This window comes from Manis pentadactyla, chromosome 1 (genome assembly GCF_030020395.1).
Source record: "Manis pentadactyla isolate mManPen7 chromosome 1, mManPen7.hap1, whole genome shotgun sequence".
Taxonomy (NCBI): domain Eukaryota; kingdom Metazoa; phylum Chordata; class Mammalia; order Pholidota; family Manidae; genus Manis; species Manis pentadactyla.
The window spans coordinates 224,429,165-224,444,652 of NC_080019.1; the positions used below are offsets into that span (position 1 = coordinate 224,429,165).

The window sequence follows — 15,488 nt, forward strand, 5'->3', positions numbered from 1 at the left end:
CACACTTTACCGCCCATGAGTCCGTACCTTTTAAGTTCTGCCTATTTCCTGCTAATAAATATATCCTTGATTCCCAATGCTGTGTTTCCCGACTCCATAAATATCATCACAATCTATCCAGTTACCCATACCAGGAACCTGGGAGTCTTCCCTGACCCTCCCCGCCACCTACCCCTCGTGATCCACCAGGAAGTGTCCTTTCTACCTCTAACAAATATGCCTTAAATCCACCAATGTCCCCACCCCGATACTCTGCACCCTGATCTAATCCCCCCATCACATCTTGCCTAGACAGATGCACTAGTGTCCTGAGCATTTTCCTGGTTCCTCTCAGGCTGTATCCCCACCCACTGTTCACTGGCTTGTCAAGGTAGAAGTTTTGAGACAGGAATCAGTTTAAGTCTTACTCTGACTTAAAACTTTTCAGTGATTTTCCATTTTATAAAGAATAAAATCTAAATACTTTATTGGGACCCACCAGCTCAGCGTGGTCTTGCCCCAGGGACTGCCTCAGGGGGCCCTCTTACACCCACACCAGCCTGTTTCCTCCATAGCACTCTTCTCAGTTAATAAGTGTGTATTTACTTTTGTCATGATTGGTTAATGCTTCTCTCTCTCTCTCTCTCTGGTCTATCAGCTCTATGAGGGCAGGGATTGTTCATCACTGTATTCCCAGCACTTTGCACAATTCTTGGAATTTAGTAGGTACTCAGTACATTTTTGTTGAATAAACAAATTCTAATTGTGCCCATCTATTATATTTTTGTCAAAATAATATTTTTAAGTATTAAAATTAGTCACTAATAATAGAGATTATCTGTGTACATCATTAGATGATTGATTTATAGAGATATTCCTAGTAGCTTCATTTTAAAGCCTTCTAGAATTATATCCCAAAGTCTCTGTATACATCAAAACACTGTTGGTTGGAAGATGAATGTTTTTGTTTGGATACAGATATTCAAATTGGGCTCCTTCCTTCCACACTGTAGACTCTATCAAGATTTCCAGAGTAACTACTCCAAATCATAAGAGTCATAAGATGCGATTTCAAATTGAAAACAGCAATGTTTCCATCACCTGTAGTAAAAAGTTATGGCCAAATCCATTAACATACATATTTTAAATTTCTCTATTAGCTACTATAGAAATTTTTATAATGCCTTGTGTTGACTAGAAAAACATGTCTGGCACATTTATGGATGGCATAACTTTGAGCATACTTGGTAATGGTGGTTGCATCAATATTAGGCTATATGTTTTACTATTAAGCATAAAAGGGAACTTTGGTAATTTAACAAAATCACAAAGTTAGTGGGGAAATAAGAAATACTGAACAGAAGGAAATGACAGTTAAAATCTGTTTTCATTGTGCTTTCACATTTTGTTCCTCATTCTTAAAGTCATTTCCCTCTAAAAAGCAAAAAATGCCATATTGAATAATAATGTGTCCTGAAAATCTGAGCCAGCAAGCTTCTGACCCAAGCGGTAATGACTTCTGTAACCACTAATGAGGCAGCGGGCACTGAGTGTCTCAGTGCCCTCACTGGGGCAGGCCTCTTGCCTGTTGTACAAAAGCTGTCACACCAAATTTTTGTCCTGACTCCACGGGTGCTTTGATTCCTAAACCTTTCTGAGAAACCTAATCTGAAATCAAAGTCAAGTTTCTTAGATGTGGTCAGACAAGGTCACATTTAAAACAGTTCAGTGAGCCCAGAGATCAAAGTTGAAAGGTAATGCCTCTCTCCCCAAACTGGCTCAGACTCACCTGCTAGCTTACCTTTCAGTTTCTGGCTTGCCTTTTTCACCTCCTTCCCAGTGGACTGGGAGCATGAGAGCTTATCCTCTGCAAAATGGCAGAAGAATTTCCTTAAATAATTTAATTATGAAATTGGACACAGTTGTATTTTGGAAAGATACCTTTACCCAAATCAATGAATCACTAGGCATTTTATGAAGAAATCTCTTGATCAAAGATTGCATGAAGTAACATATGCAAAAGGAATCCTTATAACATATGCAAAAGGAAGTAGGACTTCTTTAAATCAGCATTTCATGGTAATTTCAGGTTTGTGGGCTTTAGTTTTGGCCTAAATTATCAGAATTAAGATACTCTGGAGTGACCTAAAATACTATACAGGCTTGCTGCCATAATCCTATGGACATTTTTTCCCCAATGCTACCTTCCCTCCATGTTGAACCTTGAGGTATTATCCAAATGGCACTGGAAAAGGGGAAATGGTGACTCTTGTTAGGCATGATCTTATCATGCAGGATTGTATCAAACTCCATGTGATGAAACAAAACAATCTTGCCATTGCTTTATATTTCAGTGTTCTGTCTCTTGTGGTCGAGGGCATAAACAACGAAATGTTTACTGCATGGCAAAAGATGGAAGCCATTTAGGAAGTGATTACTGTAAACACCTTGCTAAGCCAAATGGGCACAGAAAGTGCCGAGGAGGAAGATGCCCCAAATGGAAGGCTGGCGCCTGGAGTCAGGTGAGCAATGCTTCTCCCTTACGGCTGCTTCCTTTCCTTCAGCCATATGGCTGACACCAGCCTGCTGGCTTCTGTTTCTCTGCACAGTGTTGGTTTTCCAAAGGGGAGCTTGGGGACGGGGAGGGACGAATCTTTCTGTCAGGACACTTACTAGCTGTGGCCTTGTCAGATGGCTTCAGCCTTGGCGCTTTGGAAAGGGATGGTGGGGAGGGTTGGTTGTAAGTGGGAGTAGGTGCAGATATCAGATATCCAGCGCAGGATAGCCTCTCAATACTTCCCTGATGGCATTTTCATTATCATTCACCACTTTTAAAAGACCACTCATTCAGATTGCAGTAAGGTTGGCTTTGGCCACCTGGAAGGAACTGCATCTGCATTTACCTTTGAGGTTCTTAAAGAAAGGGCTGTCAATGCACAGCAGTAGTGAATACTTCCCTGCCTGTTTGCTTGTGTACAGCAGAGGCTGGGGACCGAGAGGACCTTCTCTGTCATTTTTCTAGCTCTGCGACCTCGGATGATTTGTTTAACCTTCCTGAGACTACTTCCTGTAGCTCTTAGGAGGATTTAATGCAATAATGAATGCCAAGTACTTAGCTTAGAGGTCTTCAATCTAACAGGCTCTTAAGAGGAATCTTTTGTTTGGATGAGTGTGATGTGTGAATCAGGCAGAAGTGGAGTTAAGTTCCCAAGAAACCGATTACAGTTAGACTCCACTAATTCTAAAGTGTCTAGTCTAAAGACTCCACTAATTCTGATTTAGTCAGGAACTGTGTGAGAGAGTTTCCCTGCTGAATTCGGTGAGGAATTTCAGAAACTTCTTTACCTGTAAACACTTGCTGTGGACTCAGGTCACTCATATCTAGCCCTTAGAGTAGTTTTTGTTATTCCGCACTTGTACATTTTCCCAGCTTGGTTATAGGTGCTTATTTAAAAGTAATAAGACTCCATTTCTTTTCACACATATTCTGTGTCTAACACTGCTGTTCCTCTCCACTGATTTGCTTCAGTAAGGTTTTACTGAACCTGTAAATCCTGCTACGCAGTAGAGAACCATGCAGCTACTTCTAAGAATCAAAAAAATGAGGTTCAGGGTTGGCAGCCTCCAGAACTGATTCTTTCAGAGCCTGGATCTTGCTTCCTAAAGCCCCAGAGGCGCTTTGCACAGCCGTGTTACCATGCGGAGGAGTCGAGAATCCCCTACTTCAACATGGCTGATGGGAAATTCCTCTGGAAACATGAGTTTTTCTTAAATGCTCTGAGCTGGCTTCCTTGTCCTCCACACCCCCCAGCCACACTCTGCTTCACAGCAGTGCGAAGCGTGGCCTGCCTCAGCCCCCAGCAGAGCTGTGTCAGCTCTCTCAAGGCCTTTATCATAATGATCACATTTTCATTTGTTGTTTCAGTTTAACAATCAAAGCATCTGTGCCCAGCCGCAGCTCATCCCTCCTCTGGCTTCCTTAAAGCATCAGATTTCAAGGCCCTGTGTTATACTGGTCATCCTTAGTGGTTTGACACGACTACTGTCATCTGTAACTTCCAGCGCTTTTATTTTGGGAGGGATTCAATTCGTGTAAGAGCCTGCAGCTAGCATTATTTAAGATACCGCGCTAATTAGCTTGTCTGTTGTAGACTTTCATGCTCTGTTGCTTTTCTTTATGTTCCTTGGCCTCTGCTTATCTATTTACATCTTGCCCTGAATAATAAGTTTAGAGCATGTAAATGATGCTCAATTTTAAAGGCCAATTCATTCAGTAAAAAGACGATTAAAAGAATCTTTCCCTCTTTATTGGTAAACACAGAGTGAATTTACACCAGTATGTGATCTTGATAGGAAGTCTAAACGTGCTCACAAAGTTGGGATGATTACGTTTGAACCCTAGGGGTTTTTTTGAACATAACGTAATAGGATTATCAGAATGCCTCCCCAGAAAAGACTGCACCTGTTCAAAATGATTGCTCGGAAAAGTCTAGTCACCTTTGTAGAAAATGCAAATAAACACTGTTGTATAATGGTCTGTGACCAGTTTTATAATGCCCTGATTTGATTTGTAGGAATGAATGATAAAAGCAGACAAGACAAGGTTCTACATGGATAAAAATCCGATGTATGCAATTTAGAGATGTCCCTGAAAATAATCAGACACAGTGGCTGATGGAGAATGACGGCCTGCATGATTAAAGATTGTTGGCTTACTAATGATCCAGTGTAAACAGGGATATCCATAAGGCAGCAATATTAAAGCAAGAATAATGATTATCCATTTGCAAAAATATTCAGAGGATTTTATATCTGGTGCTTCTGTTTTCTGCTGGTAGCTCTAGTCTAGTCATCTCATCTTCAAGGGAGGAGGAATAATTAGTGCAAGTTCTCATCATGTCAAAATGTCTGATGATAAGACGTGGAATATTGGAATAGGAAACAAGTATCACCATGTTAATCTTCATAGTCTGTCCCTCAAAACTGGTGTTGTGAGATTTCAAATGCAACGTTTCATTTCTGCATCTTTTGAAAATCTTGAATTTGTCAAGGAAAGTATTGCAACAAAAGGAACACTTTTATTGGGAAACAACCTCACTAAAATTTTAAAACTTTTTTTTTCAAAAATTCACGTTCACGTCTTTAGATGCTTTTAATCGAGAGCTAAGGGATGCCCATGAGATTTTAAGATACAAATCAGCATCGAATTTTTGCTTCAGCTCAATAAATGTGTCCCATGACACACAAGCATTCCAGAGTGAAATATTCTTAACTTATCCTATTCCTATAGAAAGGCCTTTTTAAAAAATGAAGATGAGAGATAAAAAGAATAAATGATCAGATTAGAAGGAAAGCCGCAACTTCATCGCCATTCATCAATCGTGAATTGATTCTCACACTTCAGTGTCCCTGTGAGCAGGGCCTAAGCACCAATGGAATGCCGTGATTTAATAGCCCTTGTTTTCTTTCTTACTGATACAAAACACAGTGCAGTGTCTTGCAGTCAGTAGTGTTTTAGATTAACGGAGATACTTTTTAAAAGTTCTTCAGAGCTAATGCCAGAAAAGAAACTGGCAACTTGCCTTATGAACCTTCCAGCCATTTTTGGTCATGCCTTTTCCTGTAATTACAATGAGCACAGCTCAGTCGTGGTGTCTGATTCTGGAGTGTGCTGTGAGTGTTTAATGGAGACACATGGCGGATGTGTAGCTTGTGTCCTGTGGGAAATCCAGGAAACCGTATGCACATGGGCAGTGATGAGAACTAGTTACTTCGGTGACGTGTGCTCTCCATCATTTTTTGTGTGTGTGAACCCTAAGCACTGATGGTGAACTGTCTGGCTGCCAGTGGCCCACCCACACTCTCACTGATGTGTACAAAAGGCTACTTTATATTAGTGCCGTATTTGAAAATTGGAAGCCAAATCCTGGTCCACCGTAGCTATCGTGTATTGCGCAGGACAGAATTTACTGACTGGTTCTCGTTCTTGTTCTTGTTCATGTTTTTGCTTGAATCAGGGTGATTTTCTCTATTCTTTATTTAATTTTGGACTGTGTGCTTAAGAGGTTGGTTAGAAAAGATAAAAGATAGTTTATGTAAAATGCTTACCACAGAGGTAAGCTCTTAACCGGGGGTGATTTTGTACCTCTTGGGACACTTGGCAATGCCTGGAGACCGTGCTGGTTGTCACAACTTGGCTGAGCAGAGAAATGCTACTGACATCTAGTGGGTAGAGTCCAGGGATGCTGCCAAAGTTCCTACAGTGCACATAGGACGAGCCCCTGGCAAGAAAGTATTAGGTTGAGAAACCCTACTATAGATTCTGGCATATAGTATATGCTTAGTAAAAGTTTGCTATTATTATTGTTACTGTTATTTATTAATGTTGGTTCATATAGTTGTTTTTCAAACCCGTCTCTCCTTTAAATAATGTCACCATCATAATTTCAGCATTGATATGGGAAGAAAGTTTGTGAAATTCTTTCTAGGTTTTAAGCATAGATTATGATTCCCCAAACATCCGAAGTTCTGTAGAAATTCTTTTTATCAATGGAAATAAGTGTCAAGTTACCCCTTTAGGTTGGTGAGTTCTGCATACTAGCATGGTGCAATAGGGAGTACAGAGAAATGAAATGCAGCTCTCAGCTCACTAGTTCAGAACTAAAAACATCTACTTTCAAACCTGCACAAATAGCCTGCTGGGCTGGAATGATGGCTGGTGGAAGGGGCTGGGTGGGGGGAGCAAGACGTACTAATAGAGGCTGCTCAGCCTTTTGCCTCTACAAACAAAAAGATGTACTAAATAGAACAAGAAGAATTAAGCACGCACACGTGCACACACCACCACCATGCCCACCTCCAGGGTCACGTAGAGGTCTTTCAGATGCTGTTTTATTCATGGAGTTTCTGCACAAATCTCTCAGAATTGGCCAAGCAAGACTGACTGGCTCTGTATGCAAATTGTGGTCTCTTTTGAGACAGCAGAGGAAGAAAAGTTGAACACAGAGAACTAACTGATGCAATGCACTTCAGTTTGAGTGAAGATACTGTGGATGCAGTATTCAAAAAGGCACTTTGTACCTTGGTGGGCATTTAAGTCATGTCAAAACATTGGAATATGCTATTTCAAGGCTGGCTTTGATATTATAAAACTCAGAAGCCTAGTATGTAATTGAGCTTCCTTTGTCTTTATTTGCCTTTTGAAAAATTATCGAAGTTTACAAAAAGTGATTTTTAAGTATTGATACTTATGGCTCTTAATACCTTGCCTTTGTTGAACCATAAGTGATTTACTCAATAACAATAGCATCAAAAAGAAATTTCATTTACTTAGAGCTTGAACAGTATATGCTCTAAAAGTCTTTAATGTTTCTTTCCTTTTTCTTGAGGTTATTAAAGCATAGTGAGATTTTGAATATGTACCAGCCTAGTGCCAAACTCAGATTTGCTTACTTAATTGTTCTTATTCTTTCTTTGTATTTCCACTTGGATACATTATTCTAGAAATACTCTCTTTTTATATTTAAGATCCTAAATTCAAATACGCAAAGAGTTTTTTGGTTGCTGTTTGTTCACGATGATGATTATGGTGTTTGAGCATCTCTGTCATTTGTGTGGTGACTCTCCCATGTTATAGGTAATTCCTTGCTAGTGTCATCGATGGGAAATATTATCCGGGTGGCTCCCATGAGAATTAAATGGCCATTCTCTATAAACCAGGCCATCATGTGTCTCCAGGAACCCTCCCTTTCCACCCAGGACATAATGACTTTAAAAGTCTAGTTTCTTGTGGGTCACACACTTATTCAACCCAATTAATACAATTAAGCCCAAACAATGGGAGCCAAAATATTTCCTTCTTTTCAGTTAGTTTTGATATGAACATTTGAGCTCCTGCCTGGCATAGATTCATCTGAAATGATATGATTTCCCAAGCTGCCTTCAAAATAATACCACCTATTTTCTTAAAATCTGAAATGCAAATTAAATTAATATTCAGCAGACCCCATTGGATGTGCCTCTTGATTGTAAATTCCCGTTAGGCTCACAGTGAGGTGAATCTTGCTGTAGGTTATTGGGACAAGAATTCCCCTTCTAAGTTAAAGCCGTGTGATTCTGTTCTTTAAGAAGTCTTTCTCTTAGGCATATGGCTTCAATATATGTCAAACTTGTTGTCTCAGTGCCAGACAAATTAATGGAGGCTGAACTATCACAAAAACTTGGTAACAATTTTAAATAGCTAAGTGTAATAGTATGCTGTTCTTTCCAAGCAAATGTCGCCTTTAGCTTCTGACTGTCAAAACTTTAATAAAGACAATAATTCTTGGTCTGATCACGAGTGAAATTATGAAAACCAGCAATGTAGAAACCATTAAAAATTAATTTAAAGGAGAGTTAATTGCAGATTTAATATGGTGCTTAATATGGTCAACAAAATGTTTTAACCTGATTAATGGTATTTTTCAAGGGCTGAAAACATTATGTTGAGGAAATGATTTTTTCCTTGTCAGGTTTTATTCTTTATATATTCATCTGAGGTTATAAATTGATACATATACATTAGTGGATTCCAAAGTTTAAAAAAAATATCCTGTGTCTCCAGGAATAGGAACAAGAGAAGGAAGAGACTGGAAAAAATCATTGTACTTATAAGGCCCAAAAGCCTCCAGCGATTTACTCTCCTTGGGTCACTCTTTTAATCTGCCAAGACATTCTTCTTGTATAACACTGTATCTCCAATTTTCAGGAACCTGAAGTTCTGCAGGATAGAAATCATTTGGAATTTTCATTTCACATGGCAGCCCTTTTCCTAGGTTATACTAAATGTTTCACAGTGATCCCTCCCAGCCTCTTCAATTGCCCAAGACTTTTGTTAACTTTAGAGATTCCCAGAGACTCACTTTCCTCCTGACCCACTCCCCAGCGTTGATAGGCAGTTTGCAGGCCTATGACATTGTCCTGTGTCCCTTTCGTTGGAAATTAGAAAGCTTTGTGATAGCTGGGAAGGTCACTGGGTCAGAAGTGCACTCCCCATATCTGTGACCCTCACCACCCCTGCCACCTCCCTTCAAATGACCCAAAGCTCCCACTTACACAGTCTGTCTTCTTAGTGTTCTGTGTCCTGTGGCCGGGGCGTGCGCCGGAGAAGTGTGGCCTGTCAGGTGGGAACGCACAAAGTGGCCAGAGAGACGGAGTGCAACCCGCACACCAGACCAGAGTCGGAGCGCGCCTGCCAAGCCCCGCTGTGTCCTCTCTACTCTTGGAGGGCAGAGGAATGGCAAGAAGTAAGTAGAGCCATGAAGGGGCACCTGCCAGGCATTTTGCTCAACCCCCTTGCGGTGATCACATCCGTCCCCCTGTGAAGCGTCCAAGCGCGGTGACGAGGCTGGCTCCTTCCCAAAAGGTTTGCTCTCAGACAGCCAGCAGTTCACTCTGACCAGGCTCGAAGAGCTCCTCCTTTTTATGCAATTCCTACGTCTGTGTTCTTGAATGTTCCAAGTCTGGCTGCTTCCAGAAAAACTTTAACAGGCCTTGGGCCAAATGCATACCGCTTTCACAGAAGGAGAGGGAGTTGGAAGAAATGTTTTAAATGTGTGTATCCAGACTTGATCATTTTGTACTAGTTGAAATAGCCACAAGGCAGACTCTAGGTAGGACCTGCTCTGTGTGTTGCCTCCTTCCATCACTTCAGTTGTCAGGGAAATGACAGACACTCATTTGAAACCCTGGTTAATTAAGGAAGGATTTCCAACATTTAAAAAGATGATGGCATTTGAAAAACTTCTAGTTGATGCAGAAATAGATGGACTTGTTTTTTTCCCTCTCCAAGTTAATGTTTCATTCAAGAAAGCACTGAGTGTCCCCGGGTAAGACTTTAGTCTGAGGTAACCTCGGTTTCCAGAACAGAGATTAGATTGTAGAAAAGGGGAGAGAGAGTATTAGAAGAGCAAAACCCTGTCTGATGATGTTGGAGTGAAGTAGAAAGTACACGCTGGAAAAGGTTCAGAGAGATGAATAACAAGACAGGAATTTCCCATCAGGAATGTTTTTCAGAGCTACGTGCTTTTGCTCATCATCTCACTAACTCTTCTTAACCACTAGCAAAGTGGCTATTATTTGGATCATCTGTTTTTTTGCATTCGAGGAAACTGTGGTTCAGAGAACCAGTTCCATTTGCCCAAGTGTCACATACCTAGCAGAGGAAGAAGCAAGACTTGATCCTGCGTTTATTCTCTTAAGCCATTATGGGATACGACAATTGAATTTTTTAAAAAATTTTTATACAAGTGCTAATGGCAATGCCATTTTATTTTTCCCAGCATTATTGCTCAGGCATTTTGTTCAACCCCCTTGCAGTGATTGACATATTGGTTTTAGGTAAAAACATGATGATTTATCTATATATTGCAAATGGTTACCACAATAAGTTGTTACTGTTAACAATAACTATGTCATAGTCAACATGCATCACCTCACGTGGTTACAAATTTTTTTCTCATGAGGAGAACTTTTAAGATCTACTCTCTTAGCAGCTTTCAAACACACAGTACAGCATTACTAAAGTCACCATGCTGTACATTCCTTATTTATCTTATGACTGGAGATTTGCACCTTTGAACCACCTTCACCCATTCGCATCTGGCAGCTACCATTCTTTTCTCTGTATCTACAAGTTTTTTTTAGATTCTACACATAACATGAGATCATACAATCTCATATATTGTCTTTCTTTAATTTATTCCACTTAACATGATTCACTCAAAATCTACCCATGTTTTTGCCAATGGCTGGATTTCCTTCTTTTTATGGGTGACTTACATTCCACTGTATATATAGGCCACATCTTCTTTATCCATTCATCCATTGATAGATACATCTTCTCTTCTTTATCCATTCATCCGTTGATAGATACTTAATGTTGTTTCCATGTTTCATAAATAATGCTCTGCAACTATTGTAAATAATGCTGCATTGAATACAGGTATCATTTAATTTACTTTGGGTAAATACCCAAATGTACAATTGCTGGATCATAGAGTAATTCTATTTTTAAGTTTTTGAGGAACCTCCATGCTGTTTTCCTTAGTGGCTACACCAATTTACATTTCCATCAGCAGTGCACAAGGGTTCTCTTTTCTCCATATCCTCACAGGTATGGAAATCAGTGTTATTTCTTATCTTTTTTACAATAATCATTCTAACAGATACAAGGTGACATTAAAGTTTTGATTTGCATTTCCTTGATATTAGTGAAACTGAGCATTTTTCTGTGTATCTGCTGGCCATTTATATGTCTTCTTTTGAGAAATGTCTGTTGAGGTCCTTTTTCCAGTTTTAGTTTGATATAGTCCCATTTGCTTATTTTTGTTCTTGTTGTGTTTGCTTTTGGTGTCAAATATAAAAAAAAATCATTGCCAAGACTGATGTCAAAAAATGTATCCCCTATATTTTATTCTAGGAGTTTTATGGTTTTAGATCTTACGTTCAAGTCTTCAGTCCATTTTGAGATAACTTTTGTGTACAGGGTAAGATAAATATCCAGTTTCATTCTTACATATGTGGCTTTCCAGTTTTCCCACCATTTATTGAAGAGACTGACTTTTCCCCATTGTGTATTGTTGGCTCCTTTGTCATAAATTAATTGCCTATTTATGTGTGAGCTTATTTCTGGGGTCTCTATTCTGCTCCATTGATCGATGGCAATACCATACTGTTTTGATCACTATAACTTTGTGATATAGTTTGAAATCAAGAAGTGTGATGCCTTCAACTTTGTTCTTTCTCAAGATTACTTTGGCAGTTTGAGGTGTTTAATGGTTCCATACAAATTTTAGGGTATTTTTTCTGTATTTATGCAAAATTGCCTTAGGAATTTTGATTGGGATTGAATTGAATATGTAGATTGCTTTGGGTAGTATGGACATTTTAACAATATGAAGTCTTCCAGTCCATGAGCATGGACTACCTTTTCATTTATTAGTGTCTTCTTCAACTTTTTCATCAATGTCTTATACAGTAGTCCCTCTTTATACATGGTTTTGCTTTCCACAGTTTCAGTTACCTGCCAACAACTGTGATCCAAAAGCAGATGGTCCTCCTTTTGACATACCAAAATGTCAATAGTAGCCTAAATATACATCACAATGTCTACATTTCCCCCCTCACTTCATCATCATGTAGGTATTTTATCATCTCACATCATCATGAGAAGGGTAAGTACAGTACAATAAGATATTCAACCACATTTCACATAACTTTTATTACAGAATATTGCTATAATTGTCCTATTTTATTATCAGTTATTGTTGTTCATCTTTAACTGTGCCTAATTTATAAATTAAACTTTACCATAGGGATGCATGTATAGGAAAAAACAAAGAATATATAGCATTCATTACTATCCACAGTTTGAGGTATCCACTGGGGGTCTTGGAACATGGCCCCCACAGATAAGAGGGCTCCACTATCGTATTCAGTGTACAGATGGTTTACCTCCTCAGTTAAATTTTATTCCTGGGTGTTTTATTGTTTTCTATGCACTTTTAAATAGGGTTGATTTCTCACAACTGCATTCTTAACCCATGTAGGGCTTAGCCTTCCAGCTCTGTTCTTCCTTCTCCTTTGCACTCCTGATGGATTAGTGTCACTGTTTGCAGTCATCTTGTTTTTGTTAGGACTCTCAGCTTCTCTGTGCACTCAGATTTTTGCTTCTTTTCCTTCTAGATTTTCTTACTTCCACCAGATGGTGGCAGGGAGGAATGACTAAAGCAGTTAAGTTTCAAATTAGGTGCACTTGAGCCACACAAGTTACTGGGAACCCTGGAGGCTATAGAATTCTCCAGACCTGCTTCATACTCCAGCACTGCCACCTTTTAATCATGTGACTTAGAACAAGGATTCTCAATTTTTCTGAGCTTTGGATTTGCCATTTGTAGAATGGGAATAATAGCTATGCAGAGTTGTTCTGAGAAAATTAGAGATACAGAATGGTTTGGGGATTGACAGGGCCAGACATAGAAGGAAGAAGAGGCCTCCCCCATCTCTCGCTCAATGTGCATTTTGATTCTCTGTCACTGTTGCTTCAGACCTACCCCTGCCTGCTTTCTCCTGTCCTTCTTTATCTCATGCCAAACTCAACCCTGTGTAACTGTTCCAAGTAGCAGTAAGTAGGAGAGTGTTCAGAAATGAATTTAAGCTGACTGCTCATGCTTGAGCCAACTTTTGAAAATGCTAAAGCCAATCAGGAAAATGCAAGCTCCATTTACAATTCCTTCTGAATCCCAAAGGACAGAAACCTTGCCAATGCACACTGAGGAAATCCTCTTCTCTGATCATACAAAATATGCCTGGAAATTTACATCTTCACATGTGCTGTGCAGATGGCTCTTTTTAAATCCTTCCTCATATTGCTCTCAAGCTCCATATAAGAACAGAAGACATAAGGAGAAAATCTGACCTGTGGTTTTATTGAGAAGTTTCTCAGAGATTAACTATTACCACAAGGAGGAAAGATGCTGAGCAATGGGGAAAGCAGATTCCAAGAGTTACCTTCCTGAAACATGCCTTCTCATTTGCCTGAGCCGCAGGTAGAGAGTTTGAAGAAAGCGGACCTGGGTGGTGGGTGAGAACACAGCACTGTGAGGCCCTCACTTGACACTGAATTGGCAAAGTGAAGCTCAGGACAGTTGGGGAAAGAGAAGGCCCATCAGAAGCCTTTGTGCCTCATAGGCAGCATGCTGGTGGCCCTCTTAGAATGTCCTCACAGCACTGAGGCTTAGTGTGAATGTCAGTACCAGTGGGACAGCTGTCTTAATGGGCCACATCAAGAACAGAGTGGGCACTCCAGGTCCTGTTTGCCTGGGGAAGTCCTAGTGTAGTTATTGACCACCCCTACTCTCATAATGAAAACTGCCCTTGTTAAACAGTTGGGTGGTCACTCGCTGGTGTAGCACCTGCAGCCCCGCCTCAATCCCAGCCCTCAGCCCCCTTTCCTTTTCCTACCCACTGACTCTGATACCTGATCATACCTGATACCTACTTTGGATAGGCATGTGTCTTGACTTTCTTCCCTCGTCGAGTGACACCTCAACCTGATCTCAGTGAGCATACCAAGGCACAGCCTCAGAGCGCCCCGGGCGGGATGTGCTGGGGCCCCTCTGCCCCCCCACCCCATTACAGGAAGGTCTCTCCTTAGCAGTCCTTGGCAACCAGCTCAGAGCTCTTGTTTGCTTTCGAGTGTACAAGTCCACTTGCTTCTCCCTCGTGAACTGTTGGCCCCCACCTGTTTGTTGGAGGATGCATTCGGTGCTAGGCTCATAGCAAACGGCATCCTCCTTAAAAAGAACAAGTTTTGCACACCCATAATAGCATGATCACCAGGTTTTATACAGTCGCACAGGATGTGCACTGCACAACTCCCAGGGGACTCTACCCATAGGCTACAATGTGAGGGGCCTCCCCTAGAGTTGTACAGTGCAATGGCCCTGAGACTAATGATAATAAAAGTAACACATCTTATTGTATATTATATGGAAGACCTCATTTAACCTTTTCCATAACTCTGATGGGGTAATTAAAACTTTATCCTCACTTAAACATGAGGAAATTTGAAACTTGGATAAGTTAATTCATCCAAGTTCATGTATTTCCTCAGTAATAAGGCTGGGATGTGCAGCGCAGTTGCCTGACCTCTGGAACACGTGCTCTGAATCTTTATATTCTACTGCCGTCCGTGTCAACGTGCATCCAAGGTGAATTATTTTATTTCCTTCTAAATGGCTGGTGCAGCCTCTTACTGCAGAGTTAGCATCCAAGTAGAATTCCCTTTACTGGTTGATCACCCCAACCCCTCCTGAAAATGAAATCTCATTCTAGTTGGTTGATGATCAGATGGTGGGGTGGGTGGGGGTCCTGACGATGGTGGCACCTCAGTGGGCCTCCTCTGTTCCCTGTGAGGCCTGGCGCCGGGGCAACAGGAAAGAAGCAGTAGGGCACCGTCATGGACCCAAAAGAGTAGAACCTGGACTTGGAAGTTTAGGGCAAAAAACTGGAGAGGAGGAAAGCTCTCCTGGAGACATTTGTGGTTCATGTGGTTCATACCCTGACAGCACCATATTGTAAACAAAAGCTCATTTGATGTGTGGCTTTGAGAAAAGCATGTGCTGACTTCAAATCTCTGGGCTTCAGTTACCTCATCTGAAAAATGGGAATTATATGGAGCACTTTGGTGAACAGTCATAGTGAGGGTTAAGCGAGGGGCGAGGGGCAGTGCCTAGCACATTTCTCGCCTTCCACAGATGCTACTTTTCTTTAATACAGTCACCTCCTGATGGAAAGTTCGATGACAACCGGCACTTACGCTTAGCCTGAATATGACAGTGTTGGGCTTTTAATATCCCCCACAACTCTGGACACATTATTTGGCCTCTGAGTGCACTCACTTTAGAACTATAATGCTCTTGAAGCTGTTTGAGGGGGAAAAACAGACTAATTCTTTTGAAAGTTACTAT

At 40.7% G+C, this 15,488-nt stretch overlaps 1 protein-coding gene and 1 long non-coding RNA gene across 11 annotated transcripts in view; one reads left to right on the forward strand and one right to left on the reverse strand.

Annotated features, from left to right (window-relative positions):
- The window catches only part of LOC118908345 (uncharacterized), a 31,021-nt gene extending 21,810 nt beyond the window's left edge, over nt 1-9,211 (reverse strand). For 2 of the 3 annotated variants that reach the window (XR_008999354.1, XR_008999357.1), the window contains exons 1-3: nt 9,073-9,179; nt 6,088-6,260; nt 1,781-1,846 (exon numbers count right to left, since the gene is read on the reverse strand). This is a non-coding gene — a long non-coding RNA (uncharacterized LOC118908345). Of the gene's footprint in view, nt 1-1,780; nt 1,847-6,087; nt 6,261-9,072 lie in introns of all 3 variants that reach the window. The other variant, XR_008999359.1, reaches the window with a different exon arrangement.
- ADAMTS9 (ADAM metallopeptidase with thrombospondin type 1 motif 9) overlaps nt 1-15,488 on the forward strand; it is a 156,644-nt gene that overhangs the window by 110,496 nt on the left and 30,660 nt on the right. For 6 of the 8 annotated variants that reach the window (XM_057507807.1, XM_036877586.2, XM_036877589.2 and 3 more), the window contains 2 exons: nt 2,334-2,501; nt 9,090-9,263. In XM_057507807.1, coding sequence (XP_057363790.1) covers nt 2,334-2,501; nt 9,090-9,263 — 342 coding nt within the window. The remainder of the gene's footprint in view (nt 1-2,333; nt 2,502-9,089; nt 9,264-15,488) is intronic. The other 2 variants (XM_057507820.1, XM_057507817.1) reach the window with 2 other exon arrangements.